Below are 22,386 nucleotides of genomic sequence, written 5' to 3'. Positions count from 1 at the left end.
TCTTTTTCTATTCTTTTACAAAAATGTTTAATCAAATTAATTATTTCTAAATTCAACAAAACATTTGAAACTAAATATATTTTTAAAGAGCATTGATAAAAAAAAAGTGTGTACATTTTAAGAATAAGGAAAATCTTCTTCTTATTTTGCCTATCTACTTTACAATGTTATTGATGTTATTGTCCATGAGCTTTTCAATTTATAAGATAAAAAATTCTTAACAAATACAAAATTATCATAAAATAACTTATTATTATTATTATTATTACTTGATAAAAATAATCATGGACCATTTGAAAATCATTTTTTAATAGTTTTCTACATCATCATTATTTTTTTCTAATAAACTGTATTTGCAAAAAAAAAAAATCAAGAGTTTTTAAATTAAATAATCACACAAAAAAAATGTGTATAAAAGATATAAGAAAACATAATTTTTATTTTATTAAATCTCATATTTTTTTAAGAGCAACGTGATGCATTACGTGCAACATGGTAAAGTTCTAAATAATGAAGAGCTGGACGATTCCAAGACCAATCTTGTTCCATCACTGTCTTGCATAAAGTGTTAAACCAATCACGATCATCGTACCATCTTGATATTGCCCTGAAAAAAAAATCAACTTTTAAATTACTATTGCAAAAACAAATTTTAGGACTTAAAAATCATTGATTACTAAGTGTGCATGCAAAGCTATTAAGGTGAAACAAACTATTAATATATATGATTCTTATACATCAAAATATTTAAGGTTACTACAATAAGGCTTGACATAATTGTAAAAAAAATCTCAACATTAAGCTTAAGTCACAAGTGACTCAATTCAAGATATATATCTTGATAAAAAAAATGAGTTTACTCTCAAACTTTACCAACTATTTAGTAATTTTGGAGTTTCTATTATTGGAAATTTTGATTTTCTTATGTTTAGATACAAATGTTAAATCATTGCACACAACATATAACTCACCTATTGAGGGCATAATCAACACCAGGAGCATTAGCTCCATCAAAACTAAATCCATTCGGTTTAAGATATTCTGCATGTGCTCGATCTTTATCATCATCAACGTCAAATACAGTATCATATAGTCCTACACAATTATGGAAAATATATGTCAAAAGGGGTAGGTGTTGTTTATCAAATATTTTTTTAGTTATCCATCCAAACATGATTGTTCTAAGGAAAGTGAGAATTAGAAAATATACATTATCAAGATAAAAAAAAAAAATACCTCTATAAAATGTGTAATCATTTATAAAACCCATAACAACAAAAAAAGAACTAAACATGAAAAAGATACAACACATTCTAAATATATACTAAATTGGTGACATATCAACGAATCATTTAGTACTCAGTTACAAAAATGAGGTATGTACAAACCTCCTGTCTTTCGAACAATAGGTATTGAACCATATCTCATTGCTACGAGTTGAGTTAGTCCACATGGCTCAAAGATTGAAGGAACTCCAATGAAATCAGCTCCAGCATATATCTATAACAACATTTCAAACGAGTAAAATAATTATTTGTTATGCTTATGCATACAAGATATCAAATGTTAACAACAAGAATACTAACAACTTATACACTTTATTAATGGAAAAATAATCCATATGGATGACACTAAATAGATTTTGGGACATACCTTTCAACATATAGTAAAACCTTTTTAAAAAAGTGCACTAAAAAGTGTGATAAAAGTATTTCTTGCATTACCAAAGATTTTTGTTTTCCAATAAATTACCAAGTGTGATAGAGGCTCGTCGTATATAAGACAAAGTCTAACACGATCATGATGAAGAGAATGCAACTCATTAGCCAAATTTTCAAATTCATTTTGGATACGAGGGTCTGGAGCTGAGCCAAGTAACACAACCTGCATCAAAATATTTCATTCTTCACACATGTATTTCTTAATACAACTAACAATTATAAGCATGTACCAAATTGAAGAAGAAAACTTGATAACAAAACTAAACTATCTTGCTTTACCTTGCTTTGAAATTTTTCCTTAGGTTTAATCAATGTTATAAACACAACTTTTTTTTTCTAATGGGCATCACAAGCACATACTTAAAGCCTATATTACTCTCGAGGAGGAAACATGGAGGTTATGTTTAAGATAAAGACAACATTCATCCGCTACAATAATTTTCTTAAACAATCAAAACATGTATCTAAGTTATTGTTGAAAACGTAATATTTAATTGCTTATCTCTTTTACATGAACTTAAATTAATTATGTTCATGCTTCTTCTATAATATTTTCCACATTTGTTATTATGTAAGCAACATACATTTATGGTAAAGACAACATCCAATTCAATAAATAAATAGTAATAAAACCTGTCCACCACGTTCTAGGGTGCGATATATAGCATGCCTTATGAGATCAATTCCTTTTTGATTAGTCAATCGAGAAATAACCCCCAATAAAGGAAGATCAACTTTTCTTAAACCAAGTTTTTGTTGCAAGGCTTCCTTGGCAGCTTTTTTACCTTCAACAACATTTTTAGATGTGTATGACATCTGTAAAACGTTAGAATATTTCAATTATAATTTTGTGCATAAGAAAAGAAAAAATGTATAAATGCCTACTCACAGGAATGAACTTGTCGTTAAATGGGTCCCATATATCAAGGTCAATTCCATTTAAAATACCCCGAAACTTGTGACGATGAGGAGCAATTGCAGAATTTTCATAAACCTCTCTAGAATAAGTTGGGGAGACCTGTCAATAAAAGCACATTATTAAAAAATTTATATTGATAAAGAACAATATCATAACAATGTACAAACGTAAAATCACTTATAAATTTTTTCTCCTACTCATGATCGGGACTATAATTAAATTTAAAATTTATATCATGTTATAATGCAAGATTAAATGAGAGAATTATTTTATAATACATTTTAAGAATACAAATTATAAAAATCTATATAAAAAAAAGTGATATGCTTAATTCTCACAATTTTTTATTTCATGACCAACTCAACTTTTTCTTAAGTATATCAACTAGCAATATATAAAAAAAAAATTATTATATGATCTCTCAATGATCCTACAAAAGAAAGATCATAATCACTAAGTATGTTTGTTTTTCAGCACAAACTCGCCTTAATTTGAATCCTACAATATTTTACTTTAATGTTTAATTATTTTGAAAGTAAATCAACATTGAACCAAATACACTTTATATGCTAACAAAATACATCAACCTTAGCAGTAAAAAGAGAAAAAGAAAACTCTGAAAGAACTAAGTGAATATTATAAATAAATAAATATTGGCTGATATAAATGATGGAATATTGATGATAAAAAGAATGAACTTGTACAACAAAGTTGGTAAAATAGATAAATTTAGTGTATAATTAAGTAGCACTCTTACTGTTGTAGCCATGTTTGTGTATGCCATTGCTTTTCCAATTAACTGAGCTCCAAATTCAAGGTTATGAATTGTGAACACAATCCCTGCTTTGCTTAAACTACAATGTGTATATTGTTCTTTGCATAACCATGCAACTGGTGCACTCGACCAATCATGGCAATGGATAATATCCTGTTCATAACCATTTATAAATAATTAATTTAAAAAGTAACTGAAGTGAAAAATATTTTAAAAAGACAAATGTTTTAAAACACCACACACTAATTAACTCACAACTTTAGTTATGCAAGTTTGCTATTTATTCCAAATCCATATATCACAAGTAATCCATTTTCTTATTTTAAGATTTTTTTTCCCCAATGGATCCTATTGTCTTCCGATTCCAGAAAGCCTCTAGCATTTTAATTATTTCCTAATTTGCAACATTATACATTATTTTTCTTTTTAATTTGAAACCACTAGGATAATTACCTCAACCTTAAAAAGGGCAAATAGACACTTTATTAAACAAAAATATACTTTTATTTATTACTAATATTTTAAAAATAAAAATATAATAATTACTTAATAAATAACATTATCTCATTAAAAATATTTTTTTTAAAAGCCCCACTCTCCACTGACATTCTCTCCTCCTTCTATTTTATTATAAAAAATGAAATCTAAGAATAATTATCTAAGAATATTTTAAAAAAGAAATATAAATAATTTAAACAGTAAACTTAAGCATTAAATAAAAAGTCTCACGAAAATTAGGAAGATAACTAGTTTGTAACCTTTTTGTACTAATTTTTTCCAAACAATGGAGAGATAACCCTCTTTTAGGGTAACAATAATTAAGTCTATTTCTCTCTCTCTCACTCTCTCTGTGTCTTCCACTCATTCATTAGAAGGGATCATAAATGTCTACAAAATTTATAGATTGTAATATTTTTTTTTAAAATGTCACATTAATACTCTATCATGTTAAATTCAAATACATAAATAGAGATATTGCACTTTAAACTACATTTTTATAGACAAGTCACATCATGGTTGTAAAAATAATATATAACTCTCACATCAACAGAGAAAGTGTAAAACGAAGATTATAAAAATGACAATACAATTACTACTTGAATGATAGATCTTACTGGATGAAATCCATTTTGAAATAGATATTCAAGAGCTGCATGACAAAAGAAACCAAATCTTTTGGCATCATTCGCACAACCATAGACACGACCAACACGAAAAAATCTGTAGAAAAAAATATAATTATTGCTAAACATAATTCAATTTAATAAATAGTAAAATGTTTTCAAGTCATCTTAAAGTAAATAAAAGTGAAAAAAACATAATTATTAAGTATCATAAACTCTAAACCATAAATACTACAAACAAGCACAAAGTGGATATAATTTGAGTGCTCAATTCAAACATTATACAATCAACAATTATTAATAAACAAAACAAAGTAGTGGATACTGGGAAATTTAAATAGGAATTTAATGTCTATCATTTAATTCTAAATAAAAATATAGTTACATTCATTCTCTAAAGAAAATAAATGATTGAAAATTACAAAAATAGTAAACCCTAAATTATAATAACAATTTTCTATCCAAAAAAATTGTTAACCTCCTATTATGTTTTTTTCTTAATATTTTTCATAAATACAAGAATAAAGGTTAAAATAAATAGAGAAAGAACGAACAAAATTAGTTTCTATTTACTAGTATTTCTTCTAAAAGAGTAAACATTGGTTATAAGTAAGTGTTTCCTAACAACTTTAAAGTTAAAGAGCCAAAATTCTTACTCATTTTGAGGTTCCAAGAAGTATACAGAGAGACCTTCCACCTTTCCATGCCATACTTTTATTTCAGTACCATTCCAAAAATAGTTTTTGTGATATTGAAAATTTTCTACCTGCATTAAGAGACATATTTGAAAAATATTACAAACACACAATCACACAATATACAAATTTTAAATCCAATATTCTAAAAAACACAACAATGGTAGTTATTTATATATTTAAGAGTACATCAATATTTATTCTCAACAAACAATATTAAGAAACATGTTAAAAAAGAAAACAATTTCATGATATTTGTGTTTTTCTCATTTGATTACCAACTAGTTTCAAATTGAAGTTGAGTTATAAACTCTTATAATATCATATTTTGTCAACACAAATGACAAAAAAACTCATTATTTAAACATACTCTAATCATTCAATGTAGGATGATATAACATAAGTGACAAAGAAATAACAAAAAAAACTTACATTGTTAAGGTTCAAACAATCATACTTTGGAAGAATAATATCAACACGATGATCTAAATCTTGAATTGCTCGTGATAGGCTAGTAACAACATCACCAAGGCCTCCAACCTACCAAAAAAATAATATCAAACTTAAAATTGTAAAAAAACGTTAAAATCACTCACAACATGATTTGCTAATGATCATTAAAGATGTTGCCTTCTAAAATCTCAAATTATATTTTAGAATTCAAATATTATAAAAAATGTAAATGATTACTTTTTGTTATTTTTTCCCTAAATGTTAATTTTAATTTTTCTATTATACACATTTTCACACCCTACTTATTATAAACAAGTTTTCCAATAGTTAAAGAAAAAATGACTAAAACTTTGATGTGCACTTCATATTAAGATATCCCTAGATAATATAATCCCATGAAAATTGTATTTTTTTTTATTATAGATGCAATAATAATGGTGAACAAATCATTTGTAATTTAAAAAAGTCATTCTCAAAATAAAAATTTGTATGGACTTGTAGATGAAGTTAAGATAATATAAATGAAATAGTAATTACCTTCGCAATTGGGGCCATCTCAACTGCAATATGGACAATATGCATGGGTGTTTCTTTTACAGTACTGCCCAAAACAGGTATATGATAATCCATTGTATTATTATTGTCAAAGATTCCACCATCTTTTTTCTCAGAGAATACAAAGTCTATCATGTATGCATCCAATGGAACTTTTACTGTAGAAACACAAAATCATAAAGTCTTTTTAAGGAATAAATGCACAATACTATAATTAAATGGACTAATTTAATGTCTACAACAAAATGATTATATAAATACATTACCATCATCAAACTTCAAAATATTCTAAAATAAAAAAAATATTCTCATACAAGATTTATGATACAAACAATAAATAATAATTTTTATAAAGACTTTACTTTTTGTTTGTGATCAACATTGTATCTACAAATTTATAAAACACAATGGGAAAAATATGATACCATTAATAACACATAATTATTGCTAATGGTATAATTATTAATAACATATTTAGAAGACTCTCTTGATAAGTTATAACAAAATAAACAATTAAGCAATAAAGAGGTTAAATCCTTGATACTGTTAACAATTGGATTACTAGATTTTCTTTTCAAATATAAACTATATATATATATATATATATATGAGAGACTCACCAGAGACTTTGACATAAGTATCATTCTTTGAAGACAACATTTTTTGAGGTGGAAATAAACCATTACGATGAGTCCAACGATTAAATGAATGTTTAAACCAAACATCTGGTTTTCCATTTAGGTTTGTGTTGCGAGGATTATAAAACACAGTTATTGTACTCCCTGCTTGAACATGAAGAGGTTCAGTGAAGACAATATGCTTTTGAGAGAGTAAATGTCTTTGCAAAGTTTTTTTCTTTATTTCAGCTTTTAACCTAGTTGTTTCTTCAACCTGGAAATAAGAGCAAGTATAAAATAAATGAGATATTATCAAATTTTTTCTTCTGAAAAGCAAAAACATATTATTAATGTTTTTTTAGACTATAATTTAGATAAGCAAAGTTTTATATGAATCAATCTAAGAATACAATTTCAACGCAAATATTTAAATATGTTATTCGTGATGAAAAAAAAAACCATACTTCAAATATGTGATAAATTACATTATAAGTACATCACAATATGTTCTACGTAACTTTTTATATGTAAAGAAGTAGGAATATAATCATACATTGAAATTTTTTATTTATCTATTAAATATGTTTGACTATATGAAGTTTCAATGTTAGAATTTATATTGTTAGTCTTAAGTCATTTAATATAGAAATATTAGTTGGATTAACAATTTGTACAAGAAAAAGATTTTTTTTTGAAGTGTAATATAATGTGGTAGACTATAAACATAAAAAATTTATGTTGTATAAATTGTGTGTACATCTCTTTAAAAAACTAACCTTGACAAGTGCAGCTTCTTCTCTTAACCTTCTTTTCTCTTGCAATTTTATATATATCTTTTCCTCTTCAGAAATCCAAGTCTCTTTGTTTGGCATGCCCTTATTAGTCACAATAGTATGAAAGTCTTTATGATTGTTGTTATCATACTCACTTGCATTTCCAGGTGGACCATTAGCAAAAACCCAATCTAAGACGACTGCTTGCTCTAGGATAACAACTGCATTAAATGTAATTGATTTTTAAAAATATTGCTTACTTCAAGTTAAATCTCGATAAATAAATATATAATAATAATAATAATTCACTTTTTATCTTAGTTCTTTTATGGAAAAAAAATATGTTTAAGAATTATATGTCCACATGTAAATTCACATTTTCTATAAACAATTTGTTTCATATCTCATAAATTACTAACTTCAAATAAATGAATGAACATACCATGAGCACACCACCAATCACCATCTTTTGAACATTTGACAAGCCTTTTAACCAATGATAATTTGTCCTTCCAATTATTGTGCCCACCATGAAGCCATACTTCTTGAGCATTCGCAAGAGGACCTGATTTTCTATTATAATATAATCTCACCAAATTTTTTTCTTTAAACTCACTAGGTTCCATATACCAAACATTCTCAATACATTTTACTGCATTTTTTGTCAACTCTTGCAACAGTTTTTTCTTCTTTTCTACCTCAGCCCTAGCCATTGATCTATCTTCATCTCTTCCAACTTTCTCTAATTCCATTTTCCTTTTCTTTTTTTCTTCTTCTTCTTTTTCTGCTTCCTCCTTAGCAAGTCTTTCTAATTCTATACGTTTCTCCTCAAGCAAGAAATTCTCAAACTCAGATGCATCAATTCCACCATCAACAGGTATGGAGAAATCCCTTTTGTCATTATTGTCATACACATTTTCCCCATTGAAGAACACAAAGTCCACTTTGTAGGCTTCTCTTGGAACATGTAGTTTGCAAGACCACCAATCACCATTGAGTTGGTCTGTTTTATTCAATCTCACAGTGAAAAGTTTCCACCTCCAATCATTAAAAGCTCCTTTAACCAAAACATTTGGCTCATTACACAGAGTTGAAAGATTCCTATTAAGAAACACTTCAATATCTTGACCAGGCTTAACCACAGGAGGATATACAAACAACTTGTTATGGAGTGACACATTTTCCTTTGCAATCCTCACTATTTCTTGCCTCTTGAAACTTTCTTCCAATTGTAACTTCAACAATTGAGAAGTTTCTTTATCTAATATGTCATCATTATCATAATTTATTCTTCCAATCACAACTTCCCTATTAATTACTTTATTATCACTGCCATTAACATCGGATTCTTCAACAATTGTGATAATTTTCCCATGATTTTCATTCAAATATTCAACATTCCCCATGTTGGAAGTGTCAACATTATCTTGCTTATGAACTATATAAACATTTTCATCTTTTCCAACTAAATTACTTGTTTCAACAGCTGGTATTACCACGAATCCCTTTGAATCAAAACCATAACTCTTGGGCATTGCAATAAAGATCTTTTTCTGTCTCCTACTTGAAAAATCTGCCAAAAAATAATGCTCAATTATATTTAAGAAAATTTTAAAAACTAGAAGAGTATGGGTAAACAAGATCTATATCATTTGACATAGGAATTGTAAATAAATTTAACAAAAGTAGCTAATAAACCTGCACAAGCATGGATGCCGATAGAGTGTCGACCAGTCTTGAATTCACACTGCAATTGTAGAAAAAAATAACTTTGTTATATTTACCAAGATGCATAAAAGCATAAATATATTAAAATAACCCATAATTATAGTGTAATCAAGTGTAAGAAAATAAGGGTATGAGACACTGCAATAATAATTGACACGTGTGTTTTAAGAAAATGATTTTTTAAGGACAAGATTAATCAAAATGATGCAAACATTGTTGTTTCCCTTCACTTAAGATTTGTATCTTTTCTTTCTTTCAACATTTCTTACTTGAGAATGAAACACAAAGAAAATAAAGAATACAAGAAATAACCTTATATTTATTTAATTTTCATCTTCTTTAGATTGACCAATATTGAAAAATTGAATATGTAAACCTTAATTAAAGAGGAAAAACAGTATTCCCATCACACTGAATAATTTTGTTTCCTTTAACTAAAATAATTTAAAAAATATATTTTTGTTATCCCACTTTGCTATTGAATTAAAGAGGAAAAACACTATTTCCATCATACCGATTGATTTTATTTCCTTTAACTAAAATAATTTTAATTTTTTTATTATCCTACTATGCTGTTGACATGCTCATTAACTCATCAATTAATATATATAATTATAAGACACACATAATATAAAAAAAAAAAACTTCATGGTAACCAAAGTGGTAAATATATTCTATTGAAGACAAAAAAGTATGTCTAAAAACTTATTAGAGACAAAAAAACATATATTAGTCTTATTAAGCAGCCCGTATATTACTTCACAAATATAATATCACTTAACATTAGTCAATAAACAGTAAAGATCAAAACAAAAATAAAAAAAGTTGTTAATTTTTAATTACAATGTAGAATTCACAAATTTAAGAGAGATAACAAGTTATTTAAGTGAACATTTTTTATTTAGAATTACGTTAAAAATATATTTAAACGTACAGTGAAAAAGTAGGATATTATTAACATTTGTGATGATTCATTGTGTTTGTTAGGAATATTCGATGCATGTAGTAAAAACAAAATATGTTGTGAGTTAGCAAAAATTAGTGTGGACATAGTTTTGGAAGTGATCCAAAAGATACCTTAACTGATTGGTTTGTTTGGGCAGTGGTAGGGGAGAACAAACCAGCGCCGAAGCATGTTCTTCCATTGGTGAAAACCGTTTTGCAGTTCAAGAGCAAAGGCATGCCCATTTTCTAAAACTAGAGATTTGAGAGCAGTGATTATTAGTGTGGGTTTAGATTTTGTACCCACTCTACAAGTTAGTTGGTCACACGTGCATACTAAAAGGACAAATTGAAACAAGCCACGTGGGAGAATCTTCATGGGACTTGCACTAACTCCTCCTAGGTAGGATAATCTAATGCAGTTCTGTTACCGTCCAACTTTTTTGCATAGGACTTGCACAAATATTGACTTGCTTAAAAAAACACTGAAAAATATTTTTGACAGTTACTTCCTGCACCCCCACAATTTTGTAAATCTCGAAAATGACCTCCACCTGTTATTTGAATTCCGCATCTGGGAGTGTGCTATGGATTCACCAATCCGGAAGTGAATATGTTTCTTTTTGGATGAGGGGTGTTCTGGAAGTAAAGTTTGCATAAATTGTTGATTTCTAGATTGTTGAATCTGGAAGCCTAATTTCTATTATGGATTGGTGGATCTAGAATGATTTTTTTCAGTTATGGATTTCTGAATCCGGAATGTATATTTTGAATTACGGATTGACAGATCTGGAATGGTTTTTTCAATTATGGATGTTCTGCATTTTTTTATTTTAGATTAACACTGTCATTCATGTACTATTGGAAGCACAAATCCGGGAGACCACAGGACGTGTCAATCCAAAATTTTACCAGAAGCGTCAATCCAAAAATTTACCGGATTTCATAATCCAAAATGCAAAAAAATAAATGTACAGTTTTATATAGGGACAGTTTTGTCTTTGCACAACCTTTTAGGGGTGCAGGAAGAAAAATGTAGGGGTGCAGGAAGAAACTGCCAATATTTTTCTTCACTTGGGCCTGAATCCATGGGTCAAGAGTGGGCCCTGGGTTAAGGAGCCCATAACCCGAGTCCAACAAAGGCCCCCGTGGGTTTTGATCCTGGGGAGAGGTTTTTGGTGGGTTTACGGTTGTGAGAGGAAAACGATGGAGTTCGAAAAGAGAAAAGCCGCAGCACTGGCCTCACTGATTTCAACGGAGTTAGACAAATCCCCGAAGGGCTCCTTAGATGCACCTATCGTTCCTCTGGTGAACGCTCTGAACCAAAACCCTTCTTACTTCACCACAAGTTCATGCTCCGGCCGAATCTCCATCCTCTCCCAACCCCTCTCCGAATCTCCAAACCCTAAAAAGAAAGCCAGAGGCGGCACCTGGCTCTTCGTTTCCCACGACCCCGCCGATCCCGACTCGGTCCTCTCCCTCCTCTTCCCCTCCGAGTCAACTCGCTCCCCCTTCGTCTCCGAACTCGTCTTCCGATTCGAGCCCCTCATCATTGCTCTCGAGTGCAGAGACCTCTCCGCCGCTCACTCCCTCGTTTCCCTCGCTATCTCCTGCGGCTTTAGAGAGAGTGGCATTACCAATGCCAAGAAGCGCGTCATCATCGCCATTCGCTGCTCCATTCGCATGGAGGTGCCGTTGGGGGATACGCGCACTGTCATGGTCACGCCCGAGTATATTCGTTATCTCGTTCGGGTCGCAAATGACAAGATGGAAGCTAATAGGAAAAGAACACAGAGATTTTTCCAAGTTATACAGTCCACTTGTTCCTTGATTACTGATAACGGGGACTGTTTGTTGCCCACGAATGAAGCTTGCAACCATCTTGAACTCGAGGATGAATCTCAGTTAGGAAACGGGAATGCCGAAACCTCTAAAGGTATAACATGTTTCTTCATTTTAGTCAACGGTTATCTTCAATTGTCAAATTTAGTCAATTTTTGCAGTAGTGAGGGATTGGCAGTTGAGCATCTACAATGTTAGTTGCCTACGAGATTCTTAAACTTGAGAACCAGCTTTTATGTAGTTTCTCCATTGGAGTGATTGACATGTCAGTTCTTATATCAGAATTGTTGCTTATAAAACCAAATTCTCTCTCTCTCTCTCTCTCTCTCATATATATATATATAGATAATCAACGTGACAGAAAACTAAATTGGGAATTAAGATTTATATAATTCACATTCTAAATGCGAATTTGTTGTTAAGCTTTTCAGTTTTTATATAATAATGACCCCACTGATAGAATACTACTAAAATAATATCTGTTAATGGTTAAAACAACTGGTTTTGTCCTATGGAAACGAGTCTCGTAAAAGAATACTACGAGTCTTGCTATATTTCTAATATAAATTGACTTTTTCCTTATTTTTTTATGATAGGAGTGTCTAAGTGTGTTTAACTAAGTATAGGTATTGATTTTGATTCACTCTAACTCGTGCTTAAGAAGTGTCGGATGGGTGTCCAAGCTGTGTGAAAGAAGTGTTTGAGCTGAATTTTTTTTTTTACTATGGCACATTTGAGGAAAGTCTGACGACATATGTTATGTCCAATGGAGATGCTCTATGTTGCATCTAATGTTGATTTGGTACTTTACAGGATTTGTGAATATCATAATGCATGTGTCTGAGTAATGAAATCAGTACTGATGCATATTGGTATGTATCTGATTGCAGGACAACTTTCCTTTTAATATCAATCAAAAGTCTGAATCTTTGAATGGTTGGCAGGGTCTGTGAGTACTCCTGGTTCTGATGTGTCAATTAGCCATTTTGATATTGTTGGGGAACCAGCTGGGAAGCTTTTCCTTTGGGGCCACTCAGCTTGTGGATTGAATAATGCTGGTGTCAAGAAAGTTATCATTTTTGGTGGCTTTGGGGGCATGGGGAGACATGCCAGAAGAAATGATTTGTTGCTGCTTGATCCATATTCTGGCAATCTTGAAATGGTTAGCACTGTTGGTTGTGCTTCTCCAACTCCACGATTGGGCCATACGGCTTCTTTGGTTGGAAATTGCATGTTTGTGATTGGAGGTCGGACTGGTCCTGACAAAATTCTCAGTGATGTATGGATCCTAGATACAACAATGAATTCTTGGAAGTTACTGCAATGTAGTGACAATTTATTTCTTCCCAGGTAAGGCTTAACAGCATTCTTGTGTTATATTATATTATACCTTTCAGCCCCGTTCCTGCTCAAAAGAAAGCCCACTGATGAAGCAACTTTTCAGTAGTGAAAAAAATTGCACACTTGTTTTTAAGATCACTTTATGTGTTGGATAAATTCTGGGATCAGTATTTTAATTCATGTGCATAAATGCTTACAATTACTAATTAAATTTTATATTGTATTGTAACAATATCATAAGGCGTAGTGACATTACTTGCTGTTGATTGACTTGGTAATATTATTTGGGTGTTGATAACCAGTACCCAGCACTAGTTAAGGAATTACGGGGGTATTAGAAATTGTAGTAGGGCGCACTAAAACACTTGGAGGAATGCATTGTTATGTATCCCAATAATGAGTTTTCCCCTTTTAATTTTTTAACCTTAGGGCACTGGGTAGCGTACATATTATTTTTACACTGTATTTCTAATACATAGTTATTTTCATGTTGGATAGGCATCGTCATGCTGCAGCTATCATGGGTTCTGACATTTATGTATTTGGGGGTCTTGATAATGATACTATCTTTTCTTCCTTTTATGTTTTTGACACAAACACTTTACACTGGAAAGAAATACCAGTTTCTGGTGACTGGCCATGTGCGCGTCACTCACATGCTATGGTGGCATCTGATTCTCAGATTTTCATGTTTGGTGGATACAATGGTGGGAAAGCACTTGGGGATTTGTATAGTTTTGATGTTCAGAAGGGTCAATGGACAAAGGAAAGGACAACTGGAAGGAATCCACATGCCAGATTCTCCCATTCAATTTTTGTCCATAAGAATTATCTTGGAGTTCTTGGTGGTTGTCCTGTTAGGCAACACTGTGAAGAGTTGGCTTTACTTGATTTGAAGCTTCGTCTATGGAAGCATGTAACACTCAATTCTGTAGGTAAAGATTTGTTTGTGCGTAGTACAACCAATGTTGTTGGTGATGATCTTGTCATAGTTGGTGGTGGTGCATCATGCTACGCATTTGGGACAAAGTTCAGTGAGCCTGCAAAAGTCAACTTGCTCCATATAATCCATTCACATGATGAACATATGTCTGTCAAAAATCAAAGCAAACATGTGATTAACCAAGATGAAGGGACAATCGGGAATAACATTAAAAATTCATGTCAACCCCAACTTGAACTTGGACCAAATGTATTTGAAGATGAAAGTTTATGTTTTAATGATAACCTACCCTGCTTGAATGATCAAAGTCAGATGATTGCATCGCATTATATTTTGCAACTGAAAAAGAAATATGCAAAATTGGGAAAGGATATATTGAAGAAATTTGGATGGTTAGACTTAGGGAGGAAGGCACACTCTGAAGAGGGTGGAGTACATATCTGTTTTCCTGTCCATCAAGAATTTTTCGCTGTATTTTGTGAAAGGAATCATCATTTGCGAGATGCATCAAATGGAAAAAATGAAGTTCCCTTTTCAAAACCACTTAAACAAGATGAATACTTGTTAAATGAGTTATCCTATTCTGAAGCATTGACCATTCTCCATGAGTATGGTGCAATTATTCTTGAAGACAAGGTTGTTGAAGAAAGAAAAACTGCCAAATCTCCTTTAAAAGTGATGACCGAAGCAGTAACATCTTTGATTAAGCATAAAGGCCTACCAACGCGGCTTCTAGAGGAACTTCCTACAAGGTTTCTTTTGTTAAAATTGCTTTTATGGTGCCTAGTTAGAGGTTGTATTTTTTTAAGTTGAACTCAACTCAGTCCTCCATGACATGCATTACTCCTACCTTTTTGTCTTGGAAAGTGGAACACCCTCGTTCAATGATGTTTGAATAGAAAAACAAACATACCATTAGTGCTTACTAACTTACTGCAATCTTGCTCATTTCGCAATTTTTTTGGAATTTCCCCTTGTAGGTGATTTCTTTAGTGTTGTGTTCTTTGTACTAATTCTTTATTCTTCCAGATGGGATCGGCTTGGAGATATTATTATACTTCCAATTAGTTCTTTTAAGGATTCCATGTGGGACTCCATTGCAGGAGAGCTTTGGCCCATTGTTGCCAAATCACTCAAGGCTCACCGTCTAGCTCGCCAGGTAATGACGCATGCATCATTATTAATACATTAATTTGTGTTTGCTTGCCCTTCCTTAAGATTCAACATTCTGATTCTTACTTATTTTTACTAATTCATGGTTTATTTAAATCTTTCCTGTTGAATATACAGTGCATATTGAATGTATGTGAAAAATAAGTATGATGATGGAATTTTTCAAATATGTGAAATACTTAGGTTTCAAATAACAAATAATTTGTAGAGGTTAAAGGATACTATTCTCTGATTATAATATAATATATAAATTCAGTCTAGGATGGAATCCGGTTTTAGCATCTTCTTCCAAGATAGAAGCAATCAATGTCTAGACAATGAAGGCTAAGTTAAAGCAGGACTGAATTGGAAGTTCTTATTAAGATGCAAACCATAAGTGCTTTGTACTAGGTGGTTTTTTATGTAAATTTTTTCAGAATTACCAGTAATACTTTATTCCTGAGTCATTTTGTTTTATATATCTTTAGTTTATTAATCACTTTCCTGAAATAGATTTGCAATGAATTATTTATTTATGACATGTGTTGGGATATAATAGGGCCCAGTTGCTGCAACTGGTACAAGAGATAGTACATTGCAGATTCTTGTTGGAGATAGTGGCTGGGTTAATCATCGAGAAAATGGAGTATTCTATTCTTTTGATGCTACAAAATGCATGTTTTCATGGGGTAATCTTTCTGAGAAAATCCGGATGGCCAGTCTGGATTGTAAAGAGGAGGTTGTAGTAGACCTTTTTGCGGGCATTGGCTACTTTGTGCTTCCTTTCCTCGTCAGGTATTCTATCTTTTTGTAGCATAGCTGCGTATTACACTTAATCTCTAATTATATTGTGATAAGTTTTGTAGTGTTGTATGGAAGATATGGGTCCACAGTGAACAAAATTTGATAATTTATTTTTTGCAAACATCATAAAATACATTATGGATCTAAATATGAACATTTGGTGACTGGGATGGGATGGGATGGGACATGCCTCCTGAACTTAAATTAAACAGAGATTGAGGTTTTGAAATATTTTGTTGCTGAAATTCCATATTAACTAAAAATATGGTCAATATTGTCTTTATAAGGCTTATGCAGTCTTCTACATACAAACCTGTGTTTGTATTGAGATCTCATATAAACTAGAAATGACCAATGGAGTCCGTACAAGGCTTGGACAGTTTTCACTATTCACCTTCCAAACCAATTTTGTGAAATAGAGTTGGGGCCTAACTCTTAAGCCCAAATACCAAGACTTCTAATATTCTATTTTCCAGCATTGCTTGCTTCTGAGGTTTTTCCAGCAATATTCTATTTTATACGCCCAGTGGGACGCATTTTTATATACACACACATACACAAAATAATGTTAACCTATATATAGTCATATTGTTTTTGCATGTTCTCAAGCAGGGCCCAGGCAAAATTTGTATATGCTTGTGAGTGGAATCCCCATGCAGTAGAAGCACTACGACATAATCTCCAAGCAAATTCTGTGGCTGATCGTTGTATCATACTTGAAGGAGATAATCGCATTACCGCTCCCAGGGTATAGTATTTGTATTTAACTATTTATACTGTATTCACCCTGCAAAGAAAAATAAGATTTACCATTGCCATCTCCTTGTTGAACTCTTTCAAAGAGCTTGATTCACCACCCAACAATCACTCCCAGGAATAATCCATCTAAAACTGTGTTTTATGTCACAGCAAAACCTTTCTGCACTGCCAATTAACTTACTAATTCAGCTGTAAACTCGATGCATTTCTTGGAGAAGCGAATGATCCATTTTTCATCTGTCACAAATCAGACACCCCCTCACCCTTTCTCAGTAATGCTTTGATTGCCCTTAGGTTCCCTCCCTATTGCTGGTAAACATTTTTTTTTATTTAGGAGGATTAACCAAAAGATTGATTGCCAACATTTTGAGATGGTTAATATATATCGAATATAGAGATAGAAAGAATAGAAAAATGTTATATTGTGTTTCTCAACGTAGAAGATTACAAAAAGGTGCTGAGCTTCTCTGTACAATAGTATTTATAGATGAGAAGCTACAGCTAGGCAAGGTGAGACAGCTGTAAGAGTTATATAACTGTCATGAAGACAGTTATAATTGTCTAATAAAAAACAGCTGTCAGCCAAAACAAGAATAGAAGACAGTTATAGCTTGTAACAGACAACAATTATCAGTCAAAACAGAAATAAAGAGAATTGATATTTGATTAACCTTTTTTTGTTGACTCTTCATAAAAAGGAAATGTACTTCTGTTATTAGCAAACTGTGTAGTTTACTTGCAATAAAACTTGATTGTATACTGTAGTACATACCTGTAAAAGTTATTCTGGAATCTTTTCTTTCTCTTTGCTAATTAAGATAATTTATTATTAGCCTCTGTGTTATTCCAAACACATGAGAAAATCAATGAGCATTTCTGTGATATTATTAGAGACGCTCCTCCTACAAGTATTCAATAAAGAACTTAAAGATGAAAGGAGGAATTATGTGAAGGGCAAGAAAATTGTACAGAGGAATTCAAAAGATTGTAATATTCTTCTTCCCTTGTTTGGATAAAAAGAAGATGAAGAGAAATTGGGAGTTTTTTATTCCCTTGTTTTGTTAAAAGATAAGTAGGAAGGAAACATATGATCAATGATCTGTTTGCTCTATTCTCCTTTTTCAAATCCAATCATTGTGAACACTGACGATGAAAGTGTGATGTCTAAGGAAAATGGATTCGTTGATTCTTGACACTAATTAATGTTTGTGGGAAGAAATATTTTAATGTAGTTTTTTTTTTTTTTTTCATTTACAGGGTGTGGCTGATAGAGTTTGTCTAGGTCTCATTCCATCTAGTGAGCTTAGCTGGATCACAGCAGTGAGGGCTTTAAGGTAATTGGAAATACTAATATGTATCATTGCATTCAACATACTTAAGGTTTTTGTCTTCGCTTTGTGGTTAATTTTCAAATTGGCTTGTTTGACTTGTCTACTAATTCTACCAATTTTAGTCATAATGATCCCCAAAAGCTGTGGTTCATATCTCATGCATTTTAATTGCCTAAAAAACCACTGCATCTGGAAACTGTATGAGTAACTGAACCAAATTTATGTTTCTTAATTCAGTTAATGACTCTGAAATCTTACAAAATTGGAATTAATATATGAACCTAGACATGAAGAAAATTGTGAATATGTTATGACGAACTTAATTCTGCTCTGATTTCACTTCTTGGCTTCTACTTTCATCATCAATTTCATTCTCTCATTGAATCAACGTTTGCAGAAGAGAGGGTGGAATGTTACATGTCCACGGGAATACAAAAGACTCAGAGGAGAGTGAGTGGATTGATCGTGTGGCAAAATCAATAAATGACATTGCTAGATCGGAAGGTAGCACATTTTATTTTATATTTTTAAATTATTCAACTTTGGTATTGTCCCACTGCAAGAAGATCTAATTTTGTGAATTACGACTGATCAACCCACAGGTTATTGTTGGGAGATTTCTGTAGAACATGTTGAGAGGGTAAAATGGTATGCTCCACATATTCGTCACGTTGTAGTGGATGTAAGATGCAGACAGATCTAAAGATAGTGAATGAGCTGGTATTTGAGGTTAAACACTGCTCTCTGAATGAAATCAGAGTAAATGTCATTCGGAATATTAAAATGCCAAAAATCTAACTGATCTACCTTTTTGAGTAGCAAATGTAAATGCCGAGTCTAGATTGCTGAAGTTCAGAAACTATTCGTCGGACTGGCAAATATTGTACGTGAGAGGTTGAGGAGTGGACGATAGTTGTTGAATTTAGTAATGACTCAACCCTGCATACTGTCTATGTATAATGTTTTCGAGATTATTTTGTGCAATGGTTTGAAGAGGAATGCTTCAAATTATTGGCTTATGATTCTTGCATCCAATCAAATTCTAACCTGCACCCAATCAATTTTTAAAATTCTAGAATTATCCTTTATTCTGGAATTGAAAAATACATTTCGGAAAATAAATATCGAGAACAGATTTTGTGTGTTCTGGAAATGAAATTTTGGAATCAAATTGGAAAACCAAAATCTTATTCCAGAAAAGCAAATCTGGAATAGAAATATTACATTCCAAAAGAGTCTTGAAAACAAAATCCAAAAAGGAAAGCTTAATCCAGAAATGTACTCTTTAATATCAAATATGTTATACATTTTGACTTGGATCTTCCATTACTATTTAAAAACTAAAAAACATTTTTGTCATTAGTGTTGGAGCTGGTTCAAATTTTGTTGGGTTCACCAAAGCCTAAATTATTTGGCAATTTCTCCTTGCACCATATCAAAATCCAACATAAGTTTTTAAATCCAACTTTGCCTTGTTACATATTTGTGTACAAATGTTGTCACATAATTGTTTATGGATATTGGCATCCTGTTTTGTTTATGGATATTGTCATCCAGAATTATATATTTTTTTTTTGGCAGTGTGATAATTTTGGTACTTTTAATGGATTAAAACTCTCTAAACCAAACTAATTTAAAGAATATAAGTAAAATTAACATTAAAAGGTAGTCATAAGGTCAAAACAAAATTAAGTTATACTTAAAGTTCAAGTTCAAACAACATTGTTCATGGATAAAAATATTACAACAATTGTCCTAATACATAATCAATCATTCCTACATGAATGTTTTCTGACATACCCAACTCAACTCGGTCATTCGTCGCTTCTCGTGCTAACATCAGGGTTGCTTGTATTCCTTACCACACAGGACTGTCCTCCACCACATCACCATGATTAAGTAATGGTTGCAATGTTTGTGTAATTTTATGACAAATATCCTACAACCATGAGTGTCATAATACTAGACAAAAATTAACACAAATGAAAATGTTATTAATTGTTCATACATACTAGAGTAGGATGTTCAGGATGTATCTCTTCAGGATGTGTTGCCACTGGTACGTGGGCAGATGATCTTGAGGTGCAGGACGATCATCCTCAGCCATGTCAATGACATATGAATGTGATACCGATCGAAACCACTCCATGTAATGTTGAACACATGCGCCAGGATAAGGTGCTACGTCCATTTCCTGTATGACATAATCATTGAAATGTAACCATCGCAGGTCTACTTCATTTGTAGTGAGATCGTCATCTTTAACTATAGTGGGCAGATACAACAAATTTGACACATCATCAAGAGTGATGATCATCTCCCCAATAGGCAAATGAAATGTGTTTGTCTATGGATGCCACCTCTCTACAAATGCACAAAACAATCCTCGACCTGATAACTTGCATGAACTAGACCACTTAAGCCACACATGTCTATTGTAGTCTCTATACGCTCATGAGGTGCTCCTAACTTATTTATCACCACGATCCTACAATAATCAACCTATACCATCAATAAATACATACATCCATAAGACACTCAATTAATGTTCATTACTTACCAAATCATCCCATAACTATTTGACCACATGATCTTCATAATTAATCAGTAATGACTTATCCACTAACACTCCTGGATAGTCTTCATCATCAATTTCAACTTCTTCTTGTTCAATATAATCTTCAAAGTCCTCACTTGGAACTGAAGCATTTAGAATAGAAAAACACTTCCGGATATAGATATCCAAAAGTCACAAAATTTGCGAAAACTTATTGTATTGCACTGCGTATTAGTTCTTGCAACCACAACTCTTCTCCTCCTTTGTGAATGACAACTCTTCTCCTCTCCATCGTAGTGCCTTAAGAACTCAGTGGTGTGTGTTAAGTACCACCGTGCCTTAAGTAGTCACTGAATGTTGGGTGCCTAAGGGTTGGTGTAGGGAATGCATTGTTAGTGAAAACCTAGCTTTTATTCATTAAGAATACAATAGACATTTCACATAGTGCTATTGGGTGTTGGTAAAAAAATGGTATGGTGCAAGGAAAATGTGCCAAATTATTTTATAACATGATTCTGGTTCAAATTTTGTTGGGTGCAACAAAGCCCAAATTATTTTGTAGCATGATAACATGAGTGTTTTCTTTATATATTTCTATAGTTTTTTCTTAGACCTCCATAATTCATTTAAATCCAAAATTATCCTTCACCAAAGAGCGTTGAGTTTGTTTTTTAATTTATTTTTAAATTGTATAATCTGTAAAGCTCTTTTGAACTCTACAATTTGAAATATAATTTTAAAGTTCAGAATTTTCAAATTAGAAAATAATTTTCAAATTCTACAATTTAAAAAAGAAAATTAGACTTTTCATAAATAGTATGAAAGTCATATAGTGAAGGAAGAAAACGCAAGCTAGGGCAATGGTTTCTATTAATTAGTTTGGGCTACAATAAAAAATTTGGAATACAAATAATACATTTCAAAACAGAGAATTAAAAAACAAAATTCAAAAATATATTTTGAAAAAGTGGAAAACAAAAATCTAAAAAATATTCTATAAAAATTTGGAAAACAAATAATACATTCCAAAAAAAAAAAGTCTGAAAAACAAAATTTAAAAGTATATTTTAAAAAAGTGGAAAAATCTAAAATCATATTTTAGAAAGACTATTATGGAAAGTTGTTTTTGGAAAGCTTAATATTAAACATGAAATATATTTTTACTTGCATCCTCCATTACCATTTAGAAATTAAAAAAACATTTTTGTCATTTTATGTTAGTGTTGGGCTGCTTCTTCCTGGATATTTTTCTTCCTGGATATTTTCATGAAAATATATTTTTATCCTTTAATAAAAAAATATATTTAAAAGTCTTTTCTAAATTTAAAAATAACTTTCGGGTAATTCATAATATA

At 31.4% G+C, this 22,386-nt stretch overlaps 2 protein-coding genes across 2 annotated transcripts; one reads left to right on the top strand and one right to left on the bottom strand.

The window, feature by feature from the left end:
* Positions 1-462: 462 nt before the first annotated feature.
* On the bottom strand, positions 463-10,548 carry LOC137839129 (starch synthase 3, chloroplastic/amyloplastic-like). Its single transcript, XM_068648255.1, has 16 exons — positions 10,444-10,548; positions 9,331-9,367; positions 8,075-9,205; positions 7,636-7,853; positions 6,863-7,133; positions 6,225-6,400; positions 5,663-5,774; positions 5,196-5,301; positions 4,531-4,636; positions 3,398-3,568; positions 2,611-2,739; positions 2,355-2,537; positions 1,753-1,884; positions 1,389-1,500; positions 972-1,095; positions 463-607 (listed from the first exon to the last, which is right to left on the bottom strand). The coding sequence occupies exons 1-16, from the start codon at positions 10,546-10,548 to the stop codon at positions 463-465; spliced, it is 3,258 nt and encodes a 1,085-aa protein (XP_068504356.1).
* Positions 10,549-11,457: 909 nt separating this feature from the next.
* LOC137806700 (tRNA wybutosine-synthesizing protein 2/3/4) lies at positions 11,458-19,491 on the top strand. The gene is made up of 9 exons (XM_068606937.1): positions 11,458-12,238; positions 13,089-13,494; positions 13,984-15,180; positions 15,458-15,587; positions 16,140-16,375; positions 16,997-17,132; positions 18,401-18,477; positions 18,872-18,978; positions 19,077-19,491. Exons 1-9 carry the CDS (start codon positions 11,509-11,511, stop codon positions 19,175-19,177), a joined length of 3,120 nt encoding a protein of 1,039 aa, XP_068463038.1. The 5' UTR covers positions 11,458-11,508; the 3' UTR covers positions 19,178-19,491.
* Positions 19,492-22,386: the final 2,895 nt, after the last annotated feature.

This window comes from Phaseolus vulgaris, chromosome 3 (assembly GCF_000499845.2).
Source record: "Phaseolus vulgaris cultivar G19833 chromosome 3, P. vulgaris v2.0, whole genome shotgun sequence".
In the NCBI taxonomy this organism is placed as follows: domain Eukaryota; kingdom Viridiplantae; phylum Streptophyta; class Magnoliopsida; order Fabales; family Fabaceae; genus Phaseolus; species Phaseolus vulgaris.
Note: the sequence above shows the minus strand (reverse complement) of the source record. Positions and strands in the feature narration are given on the sequence as shown.

Excerpts from the sequence above, each read along its gene's own strand:
- LOC137839129 (XM_068648255.1), bottom strand. The coding sequence starts at position 10,548 with ATGGGCATGCCTTTGCTCTTGAACTGCAAAACGGTTTTCACCAATGGA. Across the intron at positions 5,302-5,662 it reads TTTGAACCTTAACAATGTAA|AAAATTTTCAATATCACAAA; the intron begins GTTTTTTTTGTT and ends TAATGCAGGTAG. Across the intron at positions 608-971 it reads GTTGATTATGCCCTCAATAG|GGCAATATCAAGATGGTACG; the intron begins GTGAGTTATATG and ends TTTTTTTTTCAG.
- LOC137806700 (XM_068606937.1), top strand. The coding sequence starts at position 11,509 with ATGGAGTTCGAAAAGAGAAAAGCCGCAGCACTGGCCTCACTGATTTCA. Across the intron at positions 13,495-13,983 it reads GACAATTTATTTCTTCCCAG|GCATCGTCATGCTGCAGCTA; the intron begins GTAAGGCTTAAC and ends CATGTTGGATAG. Across the intron at positions 18,979-19,076 it reads TGACATTGCTAGATCGGAAG|GTTATTGTTGGGAGATTTCT; the intron begins GTAGCACATTTT and ends ATCAACCCACAG.